The sequence below is a fragment of the Anastrepha ludens genome, chromosome 5 (assembly GCF_028408465.1).
Source record: "Anastrepha ludens isolate Willacy chromosome 5, idAnaLude1.1, whole genome shotgun sequence".
In the NCBI taxonomy this organism is placed as follows: Eukaryota; Metazoa; Arthropoda; class Insecta; order Diptera; family Tephritidae; genus Anastrepha; species Anastrepha ludens.
The window spans coordinates 111,439,291-111,464,369 of record NC_071501.1 but is presented as its reverse complement, the minus strand read 5'-3'; the positions used below and the strand labels follow the sequence as shown (position 1 = coordinate 111,464,369).

At 37.0% G+C, this 25,079-nt stretch overlaps 1 protein-coding gene across 2 annotated transcripts in view; it reads right to left on the bottom strand.

The window, feature by feature from the left end:
* Positions 1–25,079, bottom strand: part of LOC128862994 (S phase cyclin A-associated protein in the endoplasmic reticulum) — a 148,428-nt gene that overhangs the window by 122,568 nt on the left and 781 nt on the right. For both annotated transcript variants that reach the window (XR_008454567.1, XM_054101860.1), the window contains exons 2-6: positions 22,536–25,031; positions 20,983–22,474; positions 20,663–20,920; positions 20,476–20,599; positions 6,824–6,963 (exon numbers count right to left, since the gene is read on the bottom strand). Coding sequence is in view for 1 of the 2 variants with exons in the window: in XM_054101860.1 (XP_053957835.1) it covers positions 6,824–6,963; positions 20,476–20,599; positions 20,663–20,920; positions 20,983–22,474; positions 22,536–25,031 (4,510 nt within the window). In the remaining variant the exon portion in view is untranslated. The remainder of the gene's footprint in view (positions 1–6,823; positions 6,964–20,475; positions 20,600–20,662; positions 20,921–20,982; positions 22,475–22,535; positions 25,032–25,079) is intronic.

The window sequence follows — 25,079 nt, the reverse complement described above, 5'->3', positions numbered from 1 at the left end:
TGATTGGTGGACGAAAGGGTGATCGGACGGGAGACGGGATGTTGGTGATGCGATTTCGACAGAGAAGCGGCGCAGAATTTAAATTACTATAGTAACTCAGATTGTGAGTTTACTTTCAATTTGTTGCTAGTTCATTTCTATGTGTGTGCGTGTGTGTGTATGTATACTTGTAAGTGTATTGCTATTCAAAAAAGGTGAAGGCACAAACCGTCACTTGGCTGGGTCAAAGAGTCAATACACAAATTCAGACACACGCACACTGACTACAAAAACAATATATATACGAATATAAAATGACAGAACAATAGCAAAGAGCGTAAGTGTCTATGTGTTTGTGAAAAGGTGAATTTGGCTGAGGAACTGGGGAACCATAGATCGTGGCAGCCAACCAACTCATAGCCAATACAAAATTAAAACATATACAAAATAAATCTGAATTGGAGCAAGTGTTGCGAGGGGTAGTGTTATACTGGTACATACACACACACACACACACACATATGTATGGAAATTGAAAACTTTGCCTTCTTAAACTAAAAAGACAATTGAGGAAAATTTAGGTTCGCAAAAGTTTAAATTAGTTTCGTGTTTGTTTTTTAATCACAGGCAGATATTAACGCATAACAAAAACCGGCAAACAAAAACAACCTTTCCAGAATAAACAGTCTATTGCCAATTTTTGCATTAAGCTTGGCGTCGTAACACCTACGAGCGAGTACTTTTAAATTAATATCACTGGGAAAGCTAAAAATTTGGGCAAAGATTTGGCCAGGTGATCTTACGTCATTGAGGCCTTTTAAATTCGTTGGCGTCTCCGGTTTCGGCAGACTGGCTACAGGTTGCGAAAGAGCCACATTTGAAAATTTCCCTTGGGGCTGCGGAGATGCGAAAAACTATTTTCAATGCATTTTAATGTGTTTTTTATTTATTAACAAAGTTACTTAAATTTTAGATTTTTCAGTTTTAAATATATTCTGCCAAAAAAACAGCGGATCACATTAACAAAAGTTGGAAAATTATTTCCAAATAAGCTCTCAGCGGTCCAGGGTTCATTTTCAAATACCGTTACCCCTAAAACTGTTGCCAATGGATAAAACGGAAGTCGCCGTTGAATATAAAAGGCCCCAATCAAGAGGTATCCACTATAAAAACTTTTGCCAAAAATAAATTGAAAATTCGAGCGCAAAAAAAAATAATTTCGAAAACTAAACGTAATGCGACTCAGGCGTGGAAGAACTTTAAAATTGGGCACCAAAAATTTTTGGATACTATTGCCGAAACTCTTGAGAATTTGAATAGTCCTCCATTAATTTGAAAATCAATCATTTCTGGCGGGAATGAGTGCAAAAATGTTGCAGATCTAGAATCGCCATTAGTTCAAAGCTAAACGAAAGTGTAAGTAGCGAAATTTACTCAAAATGACTTTTACTGATCATTGCAACGTCTTTCTAGCTAAAGAAACAGTAATGCCGAAGGTCGCTCTTTCACCCAAGGATTTTACCACAGCAATGAAATAGTTTGCGATTTCTTCTTGATAGCCAAGCTAGCCACGCCACGATATATACCACGAGCCACGTCGGAGAATGGATTTTACGCCGAAAGAATTTTTTTGGCACTTTGATGTTATGCGTGGATAATCCAGACACAATCTAGAGCCAGAAAAACTTCTCATAAAAACTACTCAGCCAGAAATAGCGAAAAATAAATTATTTGGAACCAGTTCAAACAGTCAAAAATTGCAGTCAAATATCCCCTGGTTCGCAACCAAACACTCTATGGATGGCGAGGTCAATTATGATGATGAGGCGATAATTTTTAAATTTTTCACGAAAATCATGAAAAACTATCATGAAAAACTTCATTAAATAATTTTAGCTATTTCGAATTAACCGCTGGGATGATGAAAAATGACTTACTGCAATTCAAAACAAAAAAAAAAAGAGTCGAGTCCCTACAATGCGAGCAGATTGAGAGCTGCGACTTGAAAAAGAAAAAGGGGCGTAGACCTACTACTGAAACTTTTTCATGACAGACACGAATTTTGCGGTTGTTGTTAACTGCCGACAGGTAAACGCTAATAGAAAAAGCTACTGTTTCCGCCTTTTACTTCTTGTTTCCCAATCCTAATGCCTAATCAATATCCATTAAACAACAACAAGGGCAATAATTGTTTAAATTGAGTTAAGAAATATTTTTGAGAAAGCAAAATAATAATAAAAATAAAAGTAAGGTAAATTGTTTTTGTTACCAAAGAACAAAAAAGTCTGACACAGCAAAACAAAAATTGTTATATGCATCAATATGTACATAAGTATGTATGCATGGATGTATGTATGTGTGCATGTATGTAATAGGCATCTCCATACCTACGATGGGTAAAATAAAAGAAATACATATTTCCCAAGTTTTCAACACATTCAAATGAAAAGTTTAAAGCAAATGGAAAACATAACAACAACAATTCAATTTACGACAATCAAAGGAAAACAGTCGGGGCATAGCAAGGACAAGATGCTCCGTTATCTGAGAAGAAAGAAAAGAGCGTGCGTTGCCAAAACAGTAGCGAGTGAGTGCAAAGCAAGTACTGAGTACCCAAAAGTGAAGTGGAGCGCAACAAGCCAACACAAACAATGTACACACACCAGAGGGAAGAATACTTGGCGATAGGAGAATTAAAAACGACGAACAGCAACAAAAACACTGAAAATTATTAAAACAACAAAACGGCAAAGTTGTCGACAAAGCGAAATATAAATTTCGAATTTAACGAAACGGAATGACAGCAGGAAGAGCATGCAAGCACCTGAAGCGAAACGCGCAAAATGGCGAACTGAGTAGAAGAAGGGGAACGTTGAACGAACACATAAATGCGGCAATACCGAAAGTTTGAGGCAACGATTTGAAATCTTTGCTGCAGTTTTGAATAAACAAACAATTATATACATATGTATGTATGTAGGTATGCAGATTTGCAGATATATACATAAAGGTGTATGCAAATTGCTACAACAAAAAACAAACTTGCAAAAGCAGTGACAGCTCAACTGTAACGCAAAGATTTCCGAGAGAAAAAGGAGTAAAAAGGCAAAAGTTCTGAAATATTTGTAGCGGAACGAGAATTTGAAAATTAGTTTAAAATTTTTACAGAAAAATAAGGAGGATAGGACAAATGTACAAATAAAACAATAATATAAAAGAATGCAAAAATACTTTGAAGAAAAATTAAATTAAATAAATTGAAATAAAATCTGATACATTTAAATAGAATATAATAAATTAAAAAAATATAGTAAATTAAAATAAACTGCAATAAAAAAATAAAATAGAATAAAACAACAAAAAAGAATTAAATAGAATAAAACGAAATACAATAAGAGACAATCAAGTAAATTAAAGCAAAATAAAAAATAAATAAACTGCAATAAAGTAAAGTAAACTACAATAAAACAAAATTAAATAAATAACCAAAGTCCAGTGGTTCAGTTTTAAGGGGAACTTTTAATTGTTTTTGTAATTTTTTTAATTTTCAATAATAAAAAAATTAAGTAATACAATATAAGATGAAATAAAATGTAATGAACATCAAAGTGTAAAAGAAAAGAAAATAATAACAGTAAAATAAAAATTGTGCAAGCAAAATAAATCATTTAAATTAAATACGGGAAAAATGGCAAATGGCAAACCTTCGAATGGATTTCTGTCATGAAAAAACTTCTCAAAAAAACTATCTGTCGTTCGGAATTGGCACAAAACTGTAGGTACCCCCATTTGAGGAAAAGCTTCAACTCGCACAGGAGGAGCTTGACCAAGCACCCATCAAAGGGTGTTCGAGCAAATTATATATTATTATATATGTATATACAATACATATGTATATAAATCAAATACAACAAAAATAAATATAACAAAATGAAATAAAATCGTTGAAATTAAATTTAAAAAATGCTATGTAATAAAATAAAAGTAAACTATATTATGTTTAAGTAAACTAAAGACCATAAGCTACTAAATACTTGAAATACTAATACTTTTGAAATTTACATCGAAATTTGGGTTGATAAAAAATATGAAATATAAAGGAAAAGTGATTTAAAAAAACTGACAAATTAAATGAACTACAAGATACGAGAGGAAACCAAATCAACCCAATTGAACTGTGATGTAATGCCATTAAAATAAAACAAAACTAATTCAAGCGATTTGAATTGCATTAATTGCATAATAATATGATAATAAAAAATAAATAAATAATGATTCATAATAAAAAAAAAAAATAATATATAAGAGATAACAAAAAAACATACAAAAAGTATAATAAATAATAAAAAAATAATAAATAACAAAAAAAATAATAAGTAATAGATAATAAAAATAAAAAAAATACTCAAAAATTAATAAATAATAAATAATAAAAAAATAATAATAAATATTAAAAAATAATAATATATAATAGATAGTAAAAAACATAGGGAAAATAATAATAAATAATAGATAATAAAAAAACAATTGAAAAAATGTATTTGCAAACATCAAGTAATAAATTAGGTCGACAGCCTACACTCCGAAAACAAGTAATGAGTAGCTTTTACTGCTTCTTCAAGTATATTCTGCTATAAAAAAACTTTCCGTAAAAACCCAGAATCGGCACAGACCGTATGATCCTACAAGTTTGAAGTGGCTGAAAATCGCATTAATTTTATAATTTTTTTTTGCTGACGATCTTGTGACAAATGTTCTTTTTTTTACATAAGAAAGCACACACTTACACATTATGATAGCAAAATGGACTATAAGCTTGCATACCCGCAATTTTCCTAAAAATTATGATTAAAAAGTTTGAAAATTTGTTTTTTTTCGAAATTTACACCAATTTTGAAACTTAAGTTTGTATGGCTTCTGTAGGAGTATGAAATAGGTATATTAAATAAATTATTAAAATTAAGTAATAAACAAATAAATTTAATACAAAAAAATTATTAAAATTAAATCATAAACAAATAAATTTAATAAAAAAAATATTAAAATTAAATAATAAACAAAAAAATATTTAAAAAAAGTATTCAAATAAAATAATAAACAAAAAAATTACAGAAATTTGTGCTATAGTTATTAAACGGACTGTGTGTTAAATTGTAGAAATTTTTGTATTTGAAACTTTTCGCTCTAAATAAATCAGATTGTGCCTTTTAAAATTTTCAAAGTGCAAAGTGGCACAAATCAGCTGAAAACTTTCTTACCCGTAATTTTCCAGACTTGAAATTACTAAAACTCTCAAAAATTCGAAACGGCTATGCGAGCGATGCCATGCAGCTATGCATTTCGTAGTAAAATGCAACTGTGAAAATGTTGCAGTATTAACCCAAATTATTTTGGGTTGTACATATAATTTAAGATTAAAGCAAATCAAGTTTGAATATGATAAATAAAATTAAACAGCTACTATGTACACATACATACATGCACAGTTTATATGTTTATCAAACTTTAGTTGCTCAATGGCAGCTCTTTAATATCGAAAATTTGTCCCATTAAAGCAAGCCAAGCTTTAAGATTTCAGCAGCTAGGCGAAATTATCAGTAAATGCTCCAAAAAATTACGCCGCATAAACAAGCGAGTACGATATGGTACGGTATGTGAGGGCGTAACAACAAAAACAACGCCGCAAACAACCAACCAACAACAAAAACAATGATTGTAATAAAATGCAGAATGGCGTAACACAAACAAGCAAAATGGCAACAACTGCCAGGCAGACAATAAAAGCACAAATAGGACGATTGGGCAAGCCCCCAATGCGCCCATTTCGCCGCCAACAAACGCTGCCAGTCAGCCACCAGGTAGATCGTCAACGGCGGTGGCGGCATGAACGTATTTAAGTCAGCCTACGATGCGAAAGTGCTGAAATTTGCATGAAAACATGCAAACAACAGCGGCAACAACAACAAAAACAAAAATATATAAAACTGCAAAAACGACAAAAAATCGAAGAAAAAAACTCACACGATGTCGCGCAATAAGCAAAAACAAGAAAGAAAAAAACATTTAATATCCCCTCAGCAGTAAAATTTAGCATATGTACGCGGCTGGCAGCCACACAGCTGCAGCGTTGAGCAGTTAGTATCGAGTGAAATAAGCACCGCGCGGCATTAATACTGTGGTAATGCCGTTACGCGCGCAGCGGCTATAAGGATTGTGGTGTCCACCTACACCAGTGGCGGTGACGCTCCGCGCCCTGCAGCCAACAAAAAAGTAGCCGCGTTGAATGCTGCGAACTGCGTGCTGCAAGTGTATACCTGCCGCGCTTATTTACACGGACGTACCGCAGCTGAACAAGAAAAAGCACCAACAACAACAAATAGAAAATCGCTTGCCACAAACAGCAAAACACTTATCCCTTTCACGCGGCGCACACACACGCGTATTAATAGACGCGCATTACATTGCGCGTGGCATGCGGTTGCAGGTGGCAGCAGCAAAAAGAACTAAATACCAACGCTAGGCCACACCTTTTTTCGAACTCGCTCTTCGCACTTCCCAGCGTGGCGTCAAAGACAAAGTTGTGCACAGCCGCACTGAGCGCCATTTCTCATCGCACTATAGTCATTTCTTTCGCTCGCGCACAGTGGCTGAGCGAGCAGTGTATACGATGTTTCGAAGTTCGAAGGTATTTCCCCTGCAAACAACACCCTGTAATTTGCTACGATTCATGCGAGAGTTAAGCGCCTCTCTTAGGCTCTCACAGAAATATGAATAAGTACTTATTCATAATTTTACACACACACACACCCATGCACACTCGCTCACGCACTGATTGTTGACTTACCTTATCAAATCCGGTAGGCGTTCCAATACTTTGGGGTGGGTATGCTTCTTCGTGTAGGACGGTGACATGGCTACCGTGCAGGCGAGCATTAATTCAGTGGATAACTCGACAGGATGTTGCGGTGATTTTTCTTCGGGAAGCTGCAAATAAAATGAAAGGAGAAAATATTAAAAGAATAAATAAAAAAGTAACAAATCGATGCAAGGAACATAATGAGAAGAAGTATAAAGCAGGAACGGAAAACAATACGGATTATCGCCTTCATCATATTGACATTAAAGCGGATCTGTAAGCAGCAAATTAATAAAAAATGGGAAAAGAACGATAAGGAGAAAAATTAAAGAGGAAAATGTCGAAAAATGAATAACAGTTGGCAGCCATGGCGCGGATTGCTGAAATTGTCCAACAGCGTAGTAGACAAATCTAAGTAGAATTAAAAAGAAATCAAAAGCACGTACAAAGAGATAAGAAAAGCAATAAATTCCGCAAAATACTAGGGTGATCAATTATTTGCATTATTTTTCCCGCACTCTGAAATTTCGGCTTATTAAATCTCTTGCAAAAGAATATAAATAAGGCCAATAACGTTTATTTTTCTTTACTTATTTTAACACTTTAACTGATTAATGCAAATTTTTTGCATTTTGTTCAGTTTATGTACATATACAGTGCTGGTCAAAATAATAGGAACGCGTCATATTGTCGCACATATCTACATGACTACATTATTTTTTTTAATTAAAAGCAATTTTTTTTAATTGTTTTTAAACTTTTTTTGTTTGTTTTTTATTTATTTATATATATTTATTTATTTCTATATATTTGTTATATTTTTTGTAGACATTTTTTTAACAAAAAACATTTTTGTTTTTCTTCAAATTTGTTTTTATTTGTTTTTACTTTTATATATTTTTTATTTTATTATTTAAAAAAAATATTTATTATTCTTTTAATTTTTTTATTTGATTTTAATTTTGAAAATTTTTTATTATTAAAAAAAATTTTATTTTTTTATAATTTTTTTTTTTAATTTTTTATAATTTTTTTTTTTTAATTTTTTATAATTTTTTCAAATCTTTTTATTTTATTTGTTTATAAAATTTATAGTTCATACATAAAAAACCATATCACTCAAAATTTCAAATTTTGTACCAAATTAAAAAAAATCAATAAATTTTTATAGAAATTTCGAACATTTTAGAAAAACTCTGGACATGTAGTTTTGATTTTTCTTTAATTTCTTTTTAGTTTTAGAAAAAAAAAATGTTTGGTTGGTTGATTGGTTGGTTTAAGGGTGACCCCGCATCGAAGTGCCACATAGACCGCAAGTTGGGTCCGTTGTGTTGCCCTAGAGCTCATTATATTATATGATTTCCCCACCTAACAGATATTTTTATTATAGATTTTGGTCAAAGATATTAATTCGTTTTGAGAATTTAATGAGAGATTCGATTTTCAGGCCTCGGACCTGAAAGATTGTCAATTGTTGGAGAGCCTAGAAGAGCGAGTCGACTTCTGGCTAGGCCGGGATAAGTGCACAGCAAATTCCTGCACGATACTTCCTTCGTCCTCGCAGTATCTGCACAGGTCGTTCTGAGGAACCCCGAGCCGACGTGCATGAGTGCCCAAAAGGCAGTGGACGGTGATAAGAGATATTATATGCCTTCGTGTACGTGTTTCGAAAGACTTATAAGGGTTTTTGTCTGTTTCAGATTGTAGGATGGCCAGATTTGTCTGGTTTGTCTTTTTTTATATTTTTTACTTATTTTTTATATTTTTTATTTTTTTTTATACTTTATTTAATTTTATATATTTTTTTATATTTTTTATTTACGTTTTTATATATTCTATTTATTATTTGATTTATTTAGTATATATTTTATGAATTTTTTTATATTTTTTATTTAATTTTTTTATATTTTTTTATTTCTTTTTTATATTTTTTTATATATTTTATTTATTTTTTTTAGTTTTTATTTAATATTTTTTGTATTTTTTACTTGGTCGGTTGGTTGGTTTAAGGATGCCCCCGAATCGGAGTGCCACATAGACCGCAAGTTGGGTCCATTGTGTTGCCCTAGAGTTCCTTATATTATATGATTTCCTCACCTAACCGAGATTTTTACTATAGATTTTGGTCCAAGATATTAATTCGTTTCGAGAATTTAATGAGAGATTCGATTTTCAGATCCGAGAGTACTGAAAGATTGTCAATTGTTGGAGAGCCTAGAAAACAATTTTAGTTTTTAATTTTTTAATCTTTCTTTTAATATAATTTTTTTTATATTTTTTTTTTTATGAAAATATAGTTCATATCATATAACTCAAAGTTTCAAACTTTGTACCAAATTAAAAAAATCAACAAATTTTCACCAGTTTTATGCAGTTTTGATTTTTTTTTTTTTAATTTTTTGTATCTTTTTTTTACTTTTTTTATCTTTTTTGAATTATTTAACTTTTTTAAATTTTTTTATCTTTTTTCAATTTATGTTTTCTTTTTATTTTAATTTTTTTTTAATTTTTTAATTTTATTTATTTTTTCTTTTAATTAAAAAAATATATATATAAAACTATAGTTCATACCAAGTAACTCAAAGTTTCAAATTTTGTACCAAATAAAAAAATTAACAGATTTTCATCAAAATTTCGAACATTTTAGAAAAATTCTGGATATGCAGTTTTTTAATATTTTTTTATTTTTATATTTTTTTTATTTCTTAATGTTTTTTTACAATATTTTTATTTTATTTTTTTATATTCTTTTTTTATACAATATATTTTTATATTTTTATGAATTGTTTAACTTTATTTATACTATTTTCAAATGGCGCCCCATTGCTTAGCATATTATCAATATTTTCTTCAATTAAAGGAAAATTGCAGTTTATATTGTTTTAATATTTTCCTTAATATAGAAATTAATAATTTTTAACAAAAAACTGTGCCCTTTTATGTTGCTAAGTATTTAATTAAAAATTAATTAATTTTTTGCATACAAAGACTAGGTGTGCTATTTATGTGTCCAAGACTGTAGATCTATTTTTTTGGGTGAAACACATTTTTCAACCCAATGTAACGTTCTGAGTATATTTACACTAAATAAATGTTAAACTTTGAATTGGAGGCACCAGATTGCAATTAGCAACATTTAATATTGCATTGGTGTGCATAATATTTGAAGCAGCAGCTCTCGTTCTAATATAGATTCAGTGAAGGCTGATCAAGTGAGCTGTATAAGCTTTACGAGGGCATAGACATAATGCTACGAATAAAGACACAACGGCCACGTTGGCTAGTTCATATCGTCCGAATGGATACAAACGCTCCGGCTCTGGAAGTATTCGAGCCAATATCAGCTGATGGTAGTAGAGGAAGAGGTAAGTTATTGCGCCAAACAAGAAGAAGAAGACTACTGACTAACTTATCATTGACCCGAAATTGGCGCTTTTAATGTGGAAACATTTTAATTTAAACAGTACGGAACTACAAAGCACACAAGAAGTCTTCAAACAAGCACCCAACTTTTGAGAATGAATAATTCTAATTCAACGTGAATGAATAATTCTAACTCTCTTCGATTGCCTTTGGCGTTTTAAATTAATTTTATTTTACAAACTCAACAAACAAACTTTTCAGACAATGACCCGCTTCGCACACGCGCTGCACTCATAACTCAACCATTTCCTTATTTACAGGCTATTTTACTTTTCGTCTGAGCGAAATTTTGTTTTTGACACTTTTGGTCGCTGCAATCAAAATTTTATTTAATATACATATATTAAAAAAGTAGCCGACGCTCTAAATCTTGAACCAGCTAGATCGGTTTTTTATGGCCGCTACTGTAAGTGAAGTATAATAGGTATGTAGATTGTATGAAGTATGCACATTAGGGTGCAACAATTTCCGTACAAAAATTGTACAATACAGTACAAACACAAAAATTGGTATTATTCTTTCATCGGTATTATAAAATTCATTATATTTTAAGACTTCCGCAAAAATATTTTGGTATAATATTAGGATATATAAGGACAAGTCCAAAGTAAATGAGACTGGCGTCATAAAAATGTAATGCCAAAATCAGCGAAAACTCTATAGAAATTGTTCGTAAATTTATCAGAAATTAACCGAAATCATCGTTGAAATTCATGGAATAGGAGTTTAATATCTCTAAAACATCGATTTATCGCATTTTGGCTGATAATTTTGGCATATGAAAGGTATGCGCACGTTTCATTCCGCACAAGTTAACCGAGGACCAAAAATTGCTCAACATTCGAAAGACCTCTTTAAAGAGGCGAGAAAAGACGAGAACTTCATTTACAACATTGTAAGAGGTGATGAAACCTGGTCTTTCCAACATGAACGTGAAACTAAGCGTGAAAGTGCCGAATGGAAGGCCCCAGACGAGCCACCACCCAAGAAATCGCGTTTGGAGAAGTCAAAAATCAAGTCGATGCTCATTTACTTTTACGATTCCAAGGGAACTGTCCACAAGGAGTTCGTGCCAACGGGCAAACCGTCAATGCAATTTTGTATCTTGGCCTTTTGAAGCGTTTGTTGCATCGCATTTGTCGAATCCGCCCTGAATACCGCGAAGGAGGAAGCTGGCGCTGACTGATTTTTTTTATATAAATCGCATTTTAACCATCACTTACTCACCGTATTCGCCTGATACGTCTTCCTGTGACCTCTATCTATTCGGAAAATTGCATTTGGCCATGAAAGGAAAACGTTTTGCGTCCGTAGAGACGTCCTGAAGGAGATTCCGGTCAATGACCTGAAACACTCTTTCGAAAAGCTTTTAGATCGCGCAAGGCCTAGTGTATCGAGGCCAGAGGGGCTATTTTGAATAAATAAACTCGAAGTTATCAGAACAAAGTTTCTGTCGTTTCTATTTTAGCTCAGTCTTGTTTATTTAAGACTTCACCTTCTATGTAAACTGGATCGATTTGTAAGTACCTCCGAAAGTCGAGTTTTTTATAAATTAAATTAGTTAACAAAAATTCACAAAACGTAAATCAAATGGTAGAAGAGCTTAAAAGCTTAAGCTTAAAAGGTTTGCATAAAAATGTTTAAAAATTTTATCAACGGAATCAAAATGATGAGATTTTTTATGTTAGTTTTACCTTTTTTTGTAAGATAGGTTTGAGAAAAGCTAGAATAAGTCAATCAAAACCGGACCGATTGAGACTTCTAAGATATCAGTAAGTAATTTCTCATGCTTTTAATTTCAAAATTTTTGAAACTGTGATAGGATTTATAAAATCTCAGAGGATAAGATGGCTCGGGCACATGTTTAGAATGCCCAAAAAGAAAACACCTCGAAAGGCAGTTGAATTACGCCCTGTTGCAGGCCGAAGAAGGAACATGCGGCGGTGGAAGGAGGTGGTAGCCTTAGATGGAGACAGAATGGCGCAAGGTTGTGAATGAAGCAATGATTCACCAAGGACTGTGATGCTAGGAAGAAGAAGTTCCAAAATTTTCGCAAATATCAACAAACCTCAGTTCCTTTTTTTTATGCTGACCTTTTAAGGTTAAACTCGTCGAATATTTGGGATGATTTTCTGGAAAAAATATATTTCAAAAATAGTTGACAACAATGGACCTATATCAATATCTTCTATCTACTGTCCACCACGACACTTGATAAAGACGGATCAATATGATGATTACTTTAAGACATTAGACAACAGATTCATTGCTGGAGGAGACTTAAACGCAAAGCATACTGACTGGGGTTCAAGGTTGACTAATAAAAAAGGTATATATTTAATTAACGTTTATAAGTACGGGTGAACCAACTTACTGGCCTACGGATGTTAAAAAAATTCCAGATTTAATCTACTTCTGTATAACAAAAAATATTAACCATAACCAACTGAAGCTTAAACCAAGTTATGAACTATCTTCTGACCACTCGCCGATAATACTTAACTATGCATCAAAAATGTCCCCTATAGAGATAACACCACAAATATTTACAAAGAGGACTGACTGGGATGAGTATCGAAAACACATCTCCCAACAACTCATTCTAAGTACACCTTTGAAAACACAACTTGACATTGAGCGTAGCATCATAGATTTTGACATAGTTATTGACGCAGGATTCATATTCACACCGCAGCAAAAATTTAGCGCACAAAACACTTCAAATGACATTTCTATTAAGAAGCAAATCAAGGAAAAAAGAAAATTGAGAAAAAGATGGTAAACAACCAGATCTCCTGCAGACAAACAGAGGTTAAACTTAGCTACAAAAAAATTGAAGGCTTGTTTATGTGACATAAAAAATAAGGAAATTGAAAAATATCTAAAAAATTTAACTCCTACACATGACACAAATTATTCCTTGTGGAAATGTACAAAAAAACTTAAAAACCAGATAAAGCATCAACCCCCACTAAGAAAAGATGACAACACATGGGCTTTTACAAATGATGAAAAAGCAGCGACATTGGGAAATTATTTTGAAAATGTCCTATCGAACGATGAACATAAGCAAATTGACACGATTAGTAATGTTAAGACTGATACCATCACAAAAATAACAAAAACAAGCACACAAGAAGTGATATTATGCATCAAAACTCGAATTAAAGCACCCGGATATGATATGCTGACAGGCAAAGCACTTACCAATTGAGGCTTACCTATTCCTTAGAAACGTATTTAATGCAATGTTTCGCTTACAATACTTCCGAAAAGTATGGAAAGTCGCAGAAATCATTGCGCTACCACAACCGGGTAAAAACACAACAGCTTTAACTTCATATCGACCTATAAGCCTACTTCCGACTATATCTAAAATTGCAGAAAAACTTTTACATGACAGAATTACCCCAATACTTGACATCAATCATCAATTCGGTTTTCGAAAAAAACACTCAACTATCCAACAAATACATCGAGTTACACAAAAAATAATTTCAGACATGGAAAATAAACGATACTGCGTTGCTGTATTTTTGGACGTCGCAAAAGCTTTTGACAAAGTTTGGCACAAAGGCCTCTTGCATAAAATTAGGACAATATTACCACTCGACTATTATTTAATTATTATTTAATCAAGAGCTACCTTACTGACCGATGCTTCTACATTAAATACAATGGTAAATACTCACATATATGTACATCCAATAACAGCAGGAGTTCCTCAAGGCAGCGTTCTAGGGCCACTATATGTCTTATTTACCTCTGACATACCACTCCCAGACGAAACTAATTCTACTATAGCAACATTCGCAGACAACACAATTTTATTGTCATCTGACAAAAACCTCTCAACCGCAACAACAAAATTACAGATGTACACCAACAATGTAAAGAAGTGGTTGACAAATGGAGTTTAAAAGTAAACGAGGACAAATCTGTACAAGTAATATTTACGACAAGAACAGAGATTGCTGCTATGCCGATTAAGCTCAACAATAAAAATATACAAATTGAAACATCTGCAAAATATCTTGGAATCCATCTGGACACAAAACTAACTTGGAAGGATCATATCAAAAAGAAAATAAAACAAATATAGGAAAAATTTCGACAATTGCATTGGCTAATAGGCAGAAATTCTAAGCTCAATATTTCCAACAAACTTTTAGTATACAAGGCGGTCATTAAACCAATCTGGACCTACGGACTTCAAGTGTGGGGAACTGCAAAAAGAACTCACATAAACAAAGTACAGCGACAACAATCAAAAATCTTACGTATAATAACAATGCCCGACAGGTACACAAAAATGATGACATCCATACTACGTTCAATATACCATTAATCGACGAAGAAATAAAAGCGATATCAACAAGGTATTTTAACGAAATAAACCTGCACAAAAATCGAGAAGTCAATAGACTCTCACAACTTGAAAGAAGAACTTTACGACGTCTGAAGAGACACCGACCAATTGACCTATTAAATTAAATATTAATTCTCGTATGCTAAAATAACTATTCTATATACAGTGAGTCACAGTCAAAGTGAGCCAGCAATTCCTTGAAGATATTTGTTTAAACAACTTTTGTAAATACTTTCAAACACCCATTATTTTTAGTCAACTTTATCAAGTGAGCATGCTTGTATAATCTAACTGTATTTTTTCTGTTTGTTTGCTGCCGAAGTAAGAGTAATAATGAAGAACAGAAACAAACACACAAACTAACGTCACACTCAAAGTGAGCCACCTAACATTGTTTCTTTTAAAATAACGGGATATGTATTTTTGGATATTAATTTTCGCTTGCATCTTATTCTTAGTTTTAGTTGTTTATTATTAAGCGGGTTATAAAGATGGGTCGACAAACAAGTGTTGAAATTAGACAGTTAGTAATTGATCTTTTTAAAAAAGGAAAATCCCAAAGAAAAATTGCGGAATATGTGAATAAAAGTCGAGGAACTGTCCAGCACATCATACATCGCTTTACTAGAGGAGGAAGAGTAGGTAACAAGCAGAAAGAAAGCAAAAAAAAGGGCGTTTTCACAAAGGGGAGGCATTTATTTTGCGGAAAGTGAAGAAAAATCCTCATCTTAGTGCTCCAAAATTGACGAAGATGGTTGAGGAGCAGCTAAATATCCACGTTAACCCCGAAACTGTAAGAAGAGTTCTCAGAAAGCAAGGTTATAATGGTCGTACGGCCAGAAACAAGCCATTTATTAGCAGCAAAAATCGAAAAAAAAGGTTGGAGTTTGCGCTGAAATATGTCTACAAGGATATGAGTTTCTGGCAAAAGGTTCATAACGGTATAATGCAACGTAGAGGCTATAATAATATTTTTGTAGGTGCTCTTTACAGACGAAAGTAAATTTAACTTATTTGGCTCTGACGGTAAGAAGATGGTATGGCGACAAAAAAACACTGAGTTTCAGCCGAAAAACCTAACTCCCAGTATCAAGCACGGCGGTGGCTCCGTCATGTTTTGGGGCTGCATGGCAGGTGGTGGAACTGGAAATGTTCAACATATTCCAGGCATAATGGATAAATACGTTTATATAGACGTTTTGAAGCAAAATCTTAAGCCAAGTGTCGAAAAACTAGGGATCGAAGACGACTTCTATTTTTACCAGGGCAATGATCCTAAGAGCAAGTCGTTTGTTGCGCGGGAATATCTATTATATAACTGCCCCCACGTATTGGAAGTACCACCGCAGTCTGCAGATATAAATATAATTGAAAACTTATGGTTCCGTCTTGACCAAAACCAGCGGAAACATAGCATTTCTTCAAAACAAAGCCTTTTAGAAAGCCTTACAAGACGAGTGGCGTGCAATTCCTTCCACATATACCTGTAAGTTATTATAATCAATGCCCCGACGTCTAAAAGCCGTAATTTCTGCCAAAGGTGGCCCAACAAAGTATTAATTTGTTATTTAAGTTCAGTTCATCTAAGGTGGCTCACTTTCACTGTGAGATAGATTTGTGAATTATTTTAGTTTTTGTTCATTTTTTTATAATAAACAAAGAAAGTTCTTCATGTAAGCGATAAATTATTGAAGCTAATATTCAAACAATAAAAACACATAAACCTTTTTTCCAATCTGTGGTATTTTTCAACAAATTTCTACTAAATCTGATGACTAGGAAGTGTGGCTCACTTTGACTGTGACTCACTGTAAAATGTAATTGTTTCCCTAAAATGTAATATTTAATTATTTTCCTAGCTAATTGTTAAAAAATGTACTAGATGTCAGTATGACAGATGTATGATTAATGTAGGAATAAATAAAAAAAATAGTTTTATAAAAATAAAAAAACTAGTTTTGTAAAAATCTAGGTTTTCTGCGGTATTTTGAAATCTAACTTGAATCTTAATATTATTCCAAAATATTTTGACGGAAGTCTTGCAATAAAATATATTTTATAAATCCGGTAGAAAAACATTCACTTTTTCTGGTGAGCCACCCTAATGCGCATATTTATATGTACTATATGCATATATACATATGTATATTACATATTTTTGTTATCAACTTTTTGCTTATTTTATTGAAGTAGCAATTATGTGCGCCTTTATAATCATTACTATTTTTCCTTCACTCAACTTTTGATTGGTGCCAACCATTTGTCTGCACGGACATAAATCACGCAAGTATTCACACAGTCATCAGAAGTGTCAGTCTCGAAAAGAGCATCAGTAGCATAGTGCTTTAATAGCAAACCTCATAGTCATCCAACAAAAACAGCCATTCACAGTGTTCCAGTGTTACCAGCAACATTCTCAACGTCATTACGACTCGCTGGCAGGCAAACGTTTCCACCTCCATCATCAAGGCATTCGAGTAAACTTCGCTCACTCCTTTGACTGCGCCTGGTGTTTTTCTATTTTGTCTTTTTGCTCCCGCTAGCTTTTGCACTTTTAGCACTTACCCTGCAGGAAAATACTTGCTACTAGTGGCGAAAAACTTGCGCATGGTGAAAAGATTTCTATCATCGCTCACTCCTTTGACTGCGCCTGGTGTTTTCCTATTTTGTCTTTTTGCTCCCGCCAGCTTTTGCACTTTTAGCACTTACCCTGCAGGAAAATACTTGCTACTAGTGACGAAAAACTTACGCATGGTGAAAAGATTTCTATCATCCTCAATTATTACGCAACCGAAAATTCACCGCAGTCACAATTGCATTTTTTTCAAAATTCATGTTTTGATATTCCTATAAAAGCTTAAACCATCTTAATTTAAAGAACCAGGTCACAAAGAAAGCAAAGCACAAAAACAAAGCCGTCTGCGTGGTTTTTTAGAAAAGCGAGTGGCGAGTGTGGAACGAGGAAAGTGCATTTATCTAAAATCGTTTCGTTTTCCAAAAGTGTTACGCCAACAACCAATTCAGCAATTGGAACCAAGGATGATAGATTACCAGGTTTGGCCTACGAGTATAGTGAAAAACGAAATTGAGCGAGTAAACTTCGTCTGCCACGTCACCGGGTACTCGGCAGCAGAATTCTGACCACTCATTTCACACGTATTCACACACTCGTCCAATCAGTCGTTGTTCAGATGGCAACGAAGAACATGAGCGAAGGCTGCGTTGATTTTTTTCGCACCAACACAATCTCAATTTTTTCGTAAACAACCCGCTGTCATGACCCTGGTGGCGTCAGCCTATCAGCTGATTCTCTCAAATTCGCTGAGAACCGGTTATTGGTCTGATCTTGGTCACACCTTCTGGATTCTTGTCACCATGAGATTCAAATGTGCTATCAGTTAAGAATAGATCTATTGGTATTAAATTATACAACTATACTTTGCGCATGAGAACTTTAAACAATTTTGACAGTTGTTGCTTCACTTGCTCCTTCTATGGCATTTTAGATAAATTTGTGGAATATAATTGTAACGATGGGACAGTATACGGCTGGAGAATGTGCAGGAATCGTGAAATTTAATTTGGAAAAAAAAACTCTTCGAATATAGTATCTTAACTCAACGTGTATACCGGCGCAAATACCGCAATCTCCCATCGACTTCAGTGAACACAAAATCTACCGTGCGGAAATGTTCAAATTGTCCATCGCGGAATTTGGAAAAGATGTTCGTGAGAACTCCGCGACCTCTTATCGCATAAGTTACATCGCTTGGAAGTCGGTGATGAAGCACATGTCACTCTCAACGCACTCTCCCAAAGAAATTGTCTGTTCACAACTCGGTGTTGTGTGTGTTCTATGAACATTACGCGACATTCTTTCTCGAGAGTGACGAAGGTCGTATCATAACTGTCAATAGTGACCGATATCGGTCCTTAATCTTCGAATTTTTACAGCTATTAATCGAAGACGAAACACCAAGTGATAGAAAAAGTTTTTTCTAATAACGATCGCCTCTCGACAGGTCATGCCAAGTCTCTGGGTTTATTTCGACCAAAAATCAAGCGTCTCCTAAAAAACCAACTGCCGTAAAGAGGCGGCATAAAAGTGTAGGACAAGAAGCTCGGCCATACACCTTACACCTTACGTTTTTATTTAACATACGCTTTTTGTTATTATTATTATTATTCGAGAAAAATCAGTTGGAGGATTATTGGTTCCAACAAGACGGCGCAACATCCCATACCGTGCGGGAGATGATGTCGCTCGCTCGAATTTACTGCGACGGATTTTTTCCTGTGGCGCTACTTAAGAGGAAATTAATAAACCTCAAACCCTTGATTCTTTGAAGGCCAATATTTGCGAGGACCATAACCCCAGAAATGCTCCAAAATGTTACGAAAAATGCAGAGAAAGAGCCCAAATGTGCGTCACTAGAAATGGTGACCAACTCCTCGATATTGTTTAGGGTGACTAACCCAGTAAATTGTATTAGGAAAATATCAAATAAGACTCGAACCATAGGAAATCGAAATTGATGAATTTTTCGCTAAATTATTCTTAGTTCTCGGGTATCAAGTATAGGTAAAATACTTTAAAGGCTTATAGAGCAAAAATAGCCTTCTGGGTTCGATCTTCAATTTGCGAATTTCAGTAAAGTACGGTACACTAGACAGGGCTAGCTTACTGGGGCGACAGCCTTTGGTCGGCAAAAATCCTAGTGGGAATGCGCAAATTCCAGTCGAACTATGAAGCGAAGTATTTTTCCTTTTGAGAATTGAGGATGCGTGCTCCACCGATGGATCCAAAACGCTCCGCGGGCTTAAGAGCAGGAATAGTGGGTCTAGAGCACACACATCTTTAACACTGAGAAAAGATTCAACAATTTTCCATGCGGAGATTTCGCCATGATGGAAACAGTGGAAATCGCATCAAAAAGAGGGTTCGAAAAAGTAAAATTTAAAATACTTTCGGACAGCCAAACGGTCCGCAAAGCCTAAAATAGCTTTACGTTTAATTCATTTCAAAAAATCCTTATAGAGTGCGACAAGGCACTCAACAAACTGGCGACTCTTAATCAGGTCTCCAAAAAAATGGATCCAAATAAAATCCAGAGAACACTGGAACGACACAAGCGGCCTTAATCATTACAAAAGTTCCTAAACTGTAATGCCAATAGCGCAAAATCTGCTCTATCCCAAGACAAAAGGGGGCTCAGATTACTCAGTGGAGCACTTACAGGCCGCAATAGGACTATCTAGTTTATACAGGTTCTGCGGTGATGAGGAGAAATCCATGGAACACTCAATCACCAGGTGTGAAGCTTTAGGTCACAGGAGACACAGAATCCTGGGCTGGTACCTACTAGAGGATGATGACTTGCAAATACTCGCTCCTCCTAAGGAGAAGGTTCGATTCCTCGCAATACTAAATAATTCAAATTAAGCACTTAGGAGCGCACAATAGATCAATGTAGTCGCAGTGCCTAAAGGCCTTAGCCCAACCCGTACAACCATTACCATTACCACACCGTTTAGGCCAAGTAGCTTACTTTTCCTTTCGCAACAGTACCATTTAAAGGCTTCTAGAGACTATCGGAGAAGGATATTTGAATTTCTTGTGTATTGCCGATGTACGCAAACACTCTGTATCAAGAAAGCAGGGTACAGAAGCCTAAGTTTTATGGCGTAATTAGCTTTTTCATTGCCTTGAAGCGTTTTACGACTCAGATTCGGCACTACCTGCCTGATCCTATTTGCCCCTCTACGAAAACATTCGCTGCAAACACAGATTTCTATAGAAAACAAAGCGTTCCTTGAACACAATAAAAAGAAATTATTTGTAACTCACCTGCAAACTCTGGAATAGCACATCGAATAGCGCGCTCAATGTATTTCCAAGTATGGCATGACGCGCGATTTGCGGACAAAGCGTGCAAGCATTGCGGTACAATTGCACAGCGAGCACAACAGCTCTGCAAATATACCGAAATTATTGAAAAAAAAGTAGAAGTAATGCCAGTTTCATGTTGTCATACCTCTTTGGAATGTCATTGTTCTCCTGCATACTTTTGCTTATCACATTCGTGGTGATAACACCCAGCCCATCCATCAGCAGGAAGCACTGAAAATCGAATACTTGCGCTTTACTCATAAGACGCAGCAGCTGGCTGACAGCGCGTTCCAAGCCTTGAGCGCCACCACCTTTGCTCACGAGATTCAAATATTTCGGCACTTGACTTTCACGTTTCATATGCAATGGCACCGGTTGTTGTTCCTTCATGTACTCCTCGGCACTGACAATAATTGGAAAAAAATTAAAAAATTAAAAACCAAAATTATTATTCTCCAGACTCACCTCTGTGCCATGCGCTGCTTCAACTTTTTGAGTTTCTTTTTGTAGCCGCGCGTGTGTTCGCGACTGCCCACATCTGACACGGTCGACGACAAGTCGCCATCTTCCGTCACTATTTCGCCGTTTTCATCGCGCTGCACACCATTCTCGTCCGTGTTGCGCGTGGGCAGTGTCAGTTCGAGCGCGCGTTGGCGTATATGCTCGATGTTCTCCTCATGACGGCGCGCCGAATCCTGCTGCTTTTGCAATATCTTACGCTGCAGCTCCTCAGTGGTCTGTTGTTGTTGTGTTTGACGTGCCAGCAAACGCTCTTCACGGTCGCGCGCCTTCTCGCGTGCCAATGCCTGTCGCTGGCGCTCTTTTTGCTCCTGCATTTTACCAATACGTTGCTCTTTTTCCAAACGCGTCTCATTCATTTTTTCCAACTTACGTTGGCGCTCTTTTTCCAACTCTTGGCGTCGTCGCTCCACTGCTGCCTCGCGCGCAGCTTTCTCTTCCAAGCGCTTTTGCCGCTCTTGCTCCAAATCTTGTAGCCGACCCTCAGCATCTTTAGACGATTCGAGTAAATCTAAGCGCTTATTTTGCGCTTCGATATTTTTGATGAAATTTATCTCCTTTAATTTCTTGTCCTCATCGTGCGCTTTCTCCACTATTTGCCGTAAATATTGTTCGCGGTTCTCTGCGGCGCGCTGCATTTTATCCTCCATTTTTAGCCGTTTGTCCTCGATAAGCTGGCGCTTGGCCGCCTTCACATCTTCTACGCGCGCGAGCAGTTGTTGTATTTTAATGGTTTTCTCCTTTTGCACCTGCTCACGTTTTTGTTGCGCACGCGCATGCTTTGCCTGATATTTCTTGAGTGTTTCGTGCAGTGAACGTCGGCGCGACGGCGAGGACAGCTTCTGATGCAGCTCCTGTGCGCGTCCAGGATGGCGCGCCACATACGCCTGCAGCGTGGCCAATGCTTCCTCACGTTCAACGCGCGACATTTCCGAAAGTAAAGCATGATAGCGCATTTCCAAACTGAGATTCGGATCCATGCCATCTTCACCGGCTGACAGCAAGGCAATCGATGAGGCGTCATCGAGCAATTGATCTGCCGCTTCGTTGCAATCGTGATCATGCTCCAATGCCACCTCACCATCAGTCTCATCTGTTTCAGTATCAACATCGATTTCGGTGTTTTCCAATTCTCGTATCTGTCGCTCCAATGATTCTTGTTCCTCCACCAGCATGCGCTGATCTTCGTCACAATCTGTTTCACTGGCAAAAGTCTCCTCGCTCTCATCGCAGCTTGAGAGTTTGCCGGCGCCACTAGCAATGCCGATATTATTGCTGCCGTATGTGGCGGCCTTGGCAGTTTGGGCAATACTCTCGTAGAGATCACCAATGGTTTTGGAAAAGTCACGATTGGTTTGTATTTTTATGTCAATTTTGTTTTGATCAGTGGATTCGGGGATGTCAGCGGCATTGTCGTGGCTGGCCAGTTCATCACTTGCTGTAATATGGAAAACATTTAATGATGGCATAACTCAGACATTAACCACATTTTCACTTACCGTCCACAACTGTCTCGGTCGAGTCGGCGGCTGAGCTCTCTAGCGAGCCTGCACGTCCATTTTGCTTGCGTTGCGCGTACTTCTCGCTCCGCATATATTCCTTATGCAATGAAGTCATCTTCAGACCCGTCAAATCAGACTTCTGCCGCTTAATAATCGCCTCGCGTGTTGGCACATGAGAGGCGCGTGCCGAATTGGCGCCATTAGCGCTGCCTCCACTACGCTGCGTTGCGGACGCGTGTGATGTGGCAGTGGCATTTTTGCGCGGTACAGGCAGTGAATTAACTTTTGCCTTGGCATTTTTTATTTCCGGGCGCGTCACACTTTTCAACGGCTTTTCTGCGCTCTTTTGCGCTTTGAGTGCTTTCGCTTGTTTCGCCGTTGGTTGTGTGGAGTTGGTAGCGTTGCTATTTTCTGGCGTTGGCTCCTTCTTTGGTGCTATGTTTTTGTGGCGCTGGTGTTCTTCCTTTTCGGCTAACTGCTCGTTGAAGAGCGCTAATGTTGGAAGACTGGCATATCCTGTTGGCTGGCTGAAGCGATTGGCCCAATGCATGCTGGAGCGACGCCGATTTTTCACTGTAAACCAACCATCGTTAGCTTCGGACGGCAACTGTTTCGGCTCCGAACGACGTTCGTCTATGTGAACAGCACCGGCAGCGGCCTGCGATAGGCTATTTCTTGAGGACGATATAAGTTCTGTGCTCGCTTTCAGCGTTGAGCTTGAGCTGCCAATATCTTCGCGCGAGGATTTTCTCGAGGACGCCGCCGTAGGTGCATAACGTTGTGGCTGTTGTGGACGTTCAGCGCGTGACTTTTGTTCCTTTGGCTGCATTTCAATCATAGTGCGCGAACGCGCTGACAAGCGTGAAGCGACATGTGTTGGCGGTCCATAATTGTCGGTCTTACTGGATGGACGTGGCGTCATGTAGCGTCCGCCAACTCCGGGGCCGGAGCCTGTTCCTCCGGCTGATAAACGCGTAGCTGAAGTTTTTCCCAACGCGGCAGGAGTGGCAGAGCGGCGTAAGCTGGTGTTGAACGCAGACTTCTGCGCTTGTGATGGCACTGGTTTATTAACTGCCGAAACAGTGGCTAAAGGACGTGCCGCAATTGATGGCTTTGATGCATTCACAGTTGCAGCGCGCGCAGCAGCAGGACGATTCAACACACTGGAATACTTTAGAGGACCATTTGGAGCTGTCGCGGGCACTGGTGCGGCTGCTTTCTTCGCAGCATCTGGCACGGCAGCGGGGGCAGTAGGTTTTATGTCAGCTATGGGCTCTACCTTCTTCAGTTCAGCTGTTGGTGGAGTTGGCATTTTATTAGCATCTTTGAGCAGAATATCGTTCTCCATCTGATTCAGCCGTTGCACAGTCATCTCTAATGCCGTTGGCTCACGATGAATGCCAAAATGTGAATCATCAGTATCCGTGGCGCTAGATTCGTTTCCATTTCCTACAAGCACATCCACAGCTGGCGCACCTACTAAGTTCTTCTGTGTTTCTTGCTGCATCTGTTCATTTGTCACTTTGTGCTCCTCCTCAAACTGCTGCTGCTGCTGCTGCTGTTCAATCAAGTGTTGCTCTGCCTTCTCCAGTTCCCGCTCGCGTTGCCACTGTTGGTGTTCCAAATGGCGTTGCCTTTCAAACTCTTCCTCTTGCCACAAACGTTCTTGCTCTGCATGCTCAGCCATCTGTCGTTCCTCGGCTTCTCTTTGCATCTTCATTCTTACATCTGCCAAAGTCAAATGATCATCTTCAAGATCAGTCTGCGCATACTGATGGCACCTATTTGGCAAATCCATCGGTTCGGCCTCTACATGGGCGTCCGATTCAGTCTCTATGCACTTCTTTGAATCTGACGCATCTGATGAACGTTCACTACCCGTTCCAGTTTTACTTGGGGCGAATAGCTCACGCACATTAACGCGCATAGCACCTTTTGGTAGCGGATCACATGCGCGCAAGCTTTTGCGTGGTGATGCCGAGTCCCCACAGCAGGGTGATGACTTTCCTGACGCGCACAGACATGCTGAAGGACTTGACTTGCCCGACATAGTGGGACTAGTTAAACTTTTAGCACGTACACGTGGTGCCGGATTGCTTTTCCGAACTTCCCACGCAAGCGAATGCGGTCGCTGCTGTAAAGGCCGTGACTCGTAATCCCATGAAACCTTGAACCACTCACTGAGCGCTTTGAAATCGCGCACATAGTTTTCGAGCACCAAAATCGCCTCCTGACACCATGATATGTTCTCACAGCACTCTACTGTCTGATAGATTTCATTGACAGCGCGCTGCAGATTGCCAAACAACAACGCCCAGTAACGTGCTTGAAGCTCTGATTTTTTGTCGCGGCCTGTTGAAGCACTACGCACACGCGGCCCAGTCTTTTGCACTTTCGCAGTATGTATAGGCGAAAGTGCGCCCTTGAGCGAGTTGGGTGACTTCGAGGGTGCAACTGGCGGCTTGCGTACGTTTAGCGACAAAGGTGAAGTTTCTGGTAACCATTTGCAGAAAATGAAAAGGCATTAATAATATTTAAAAA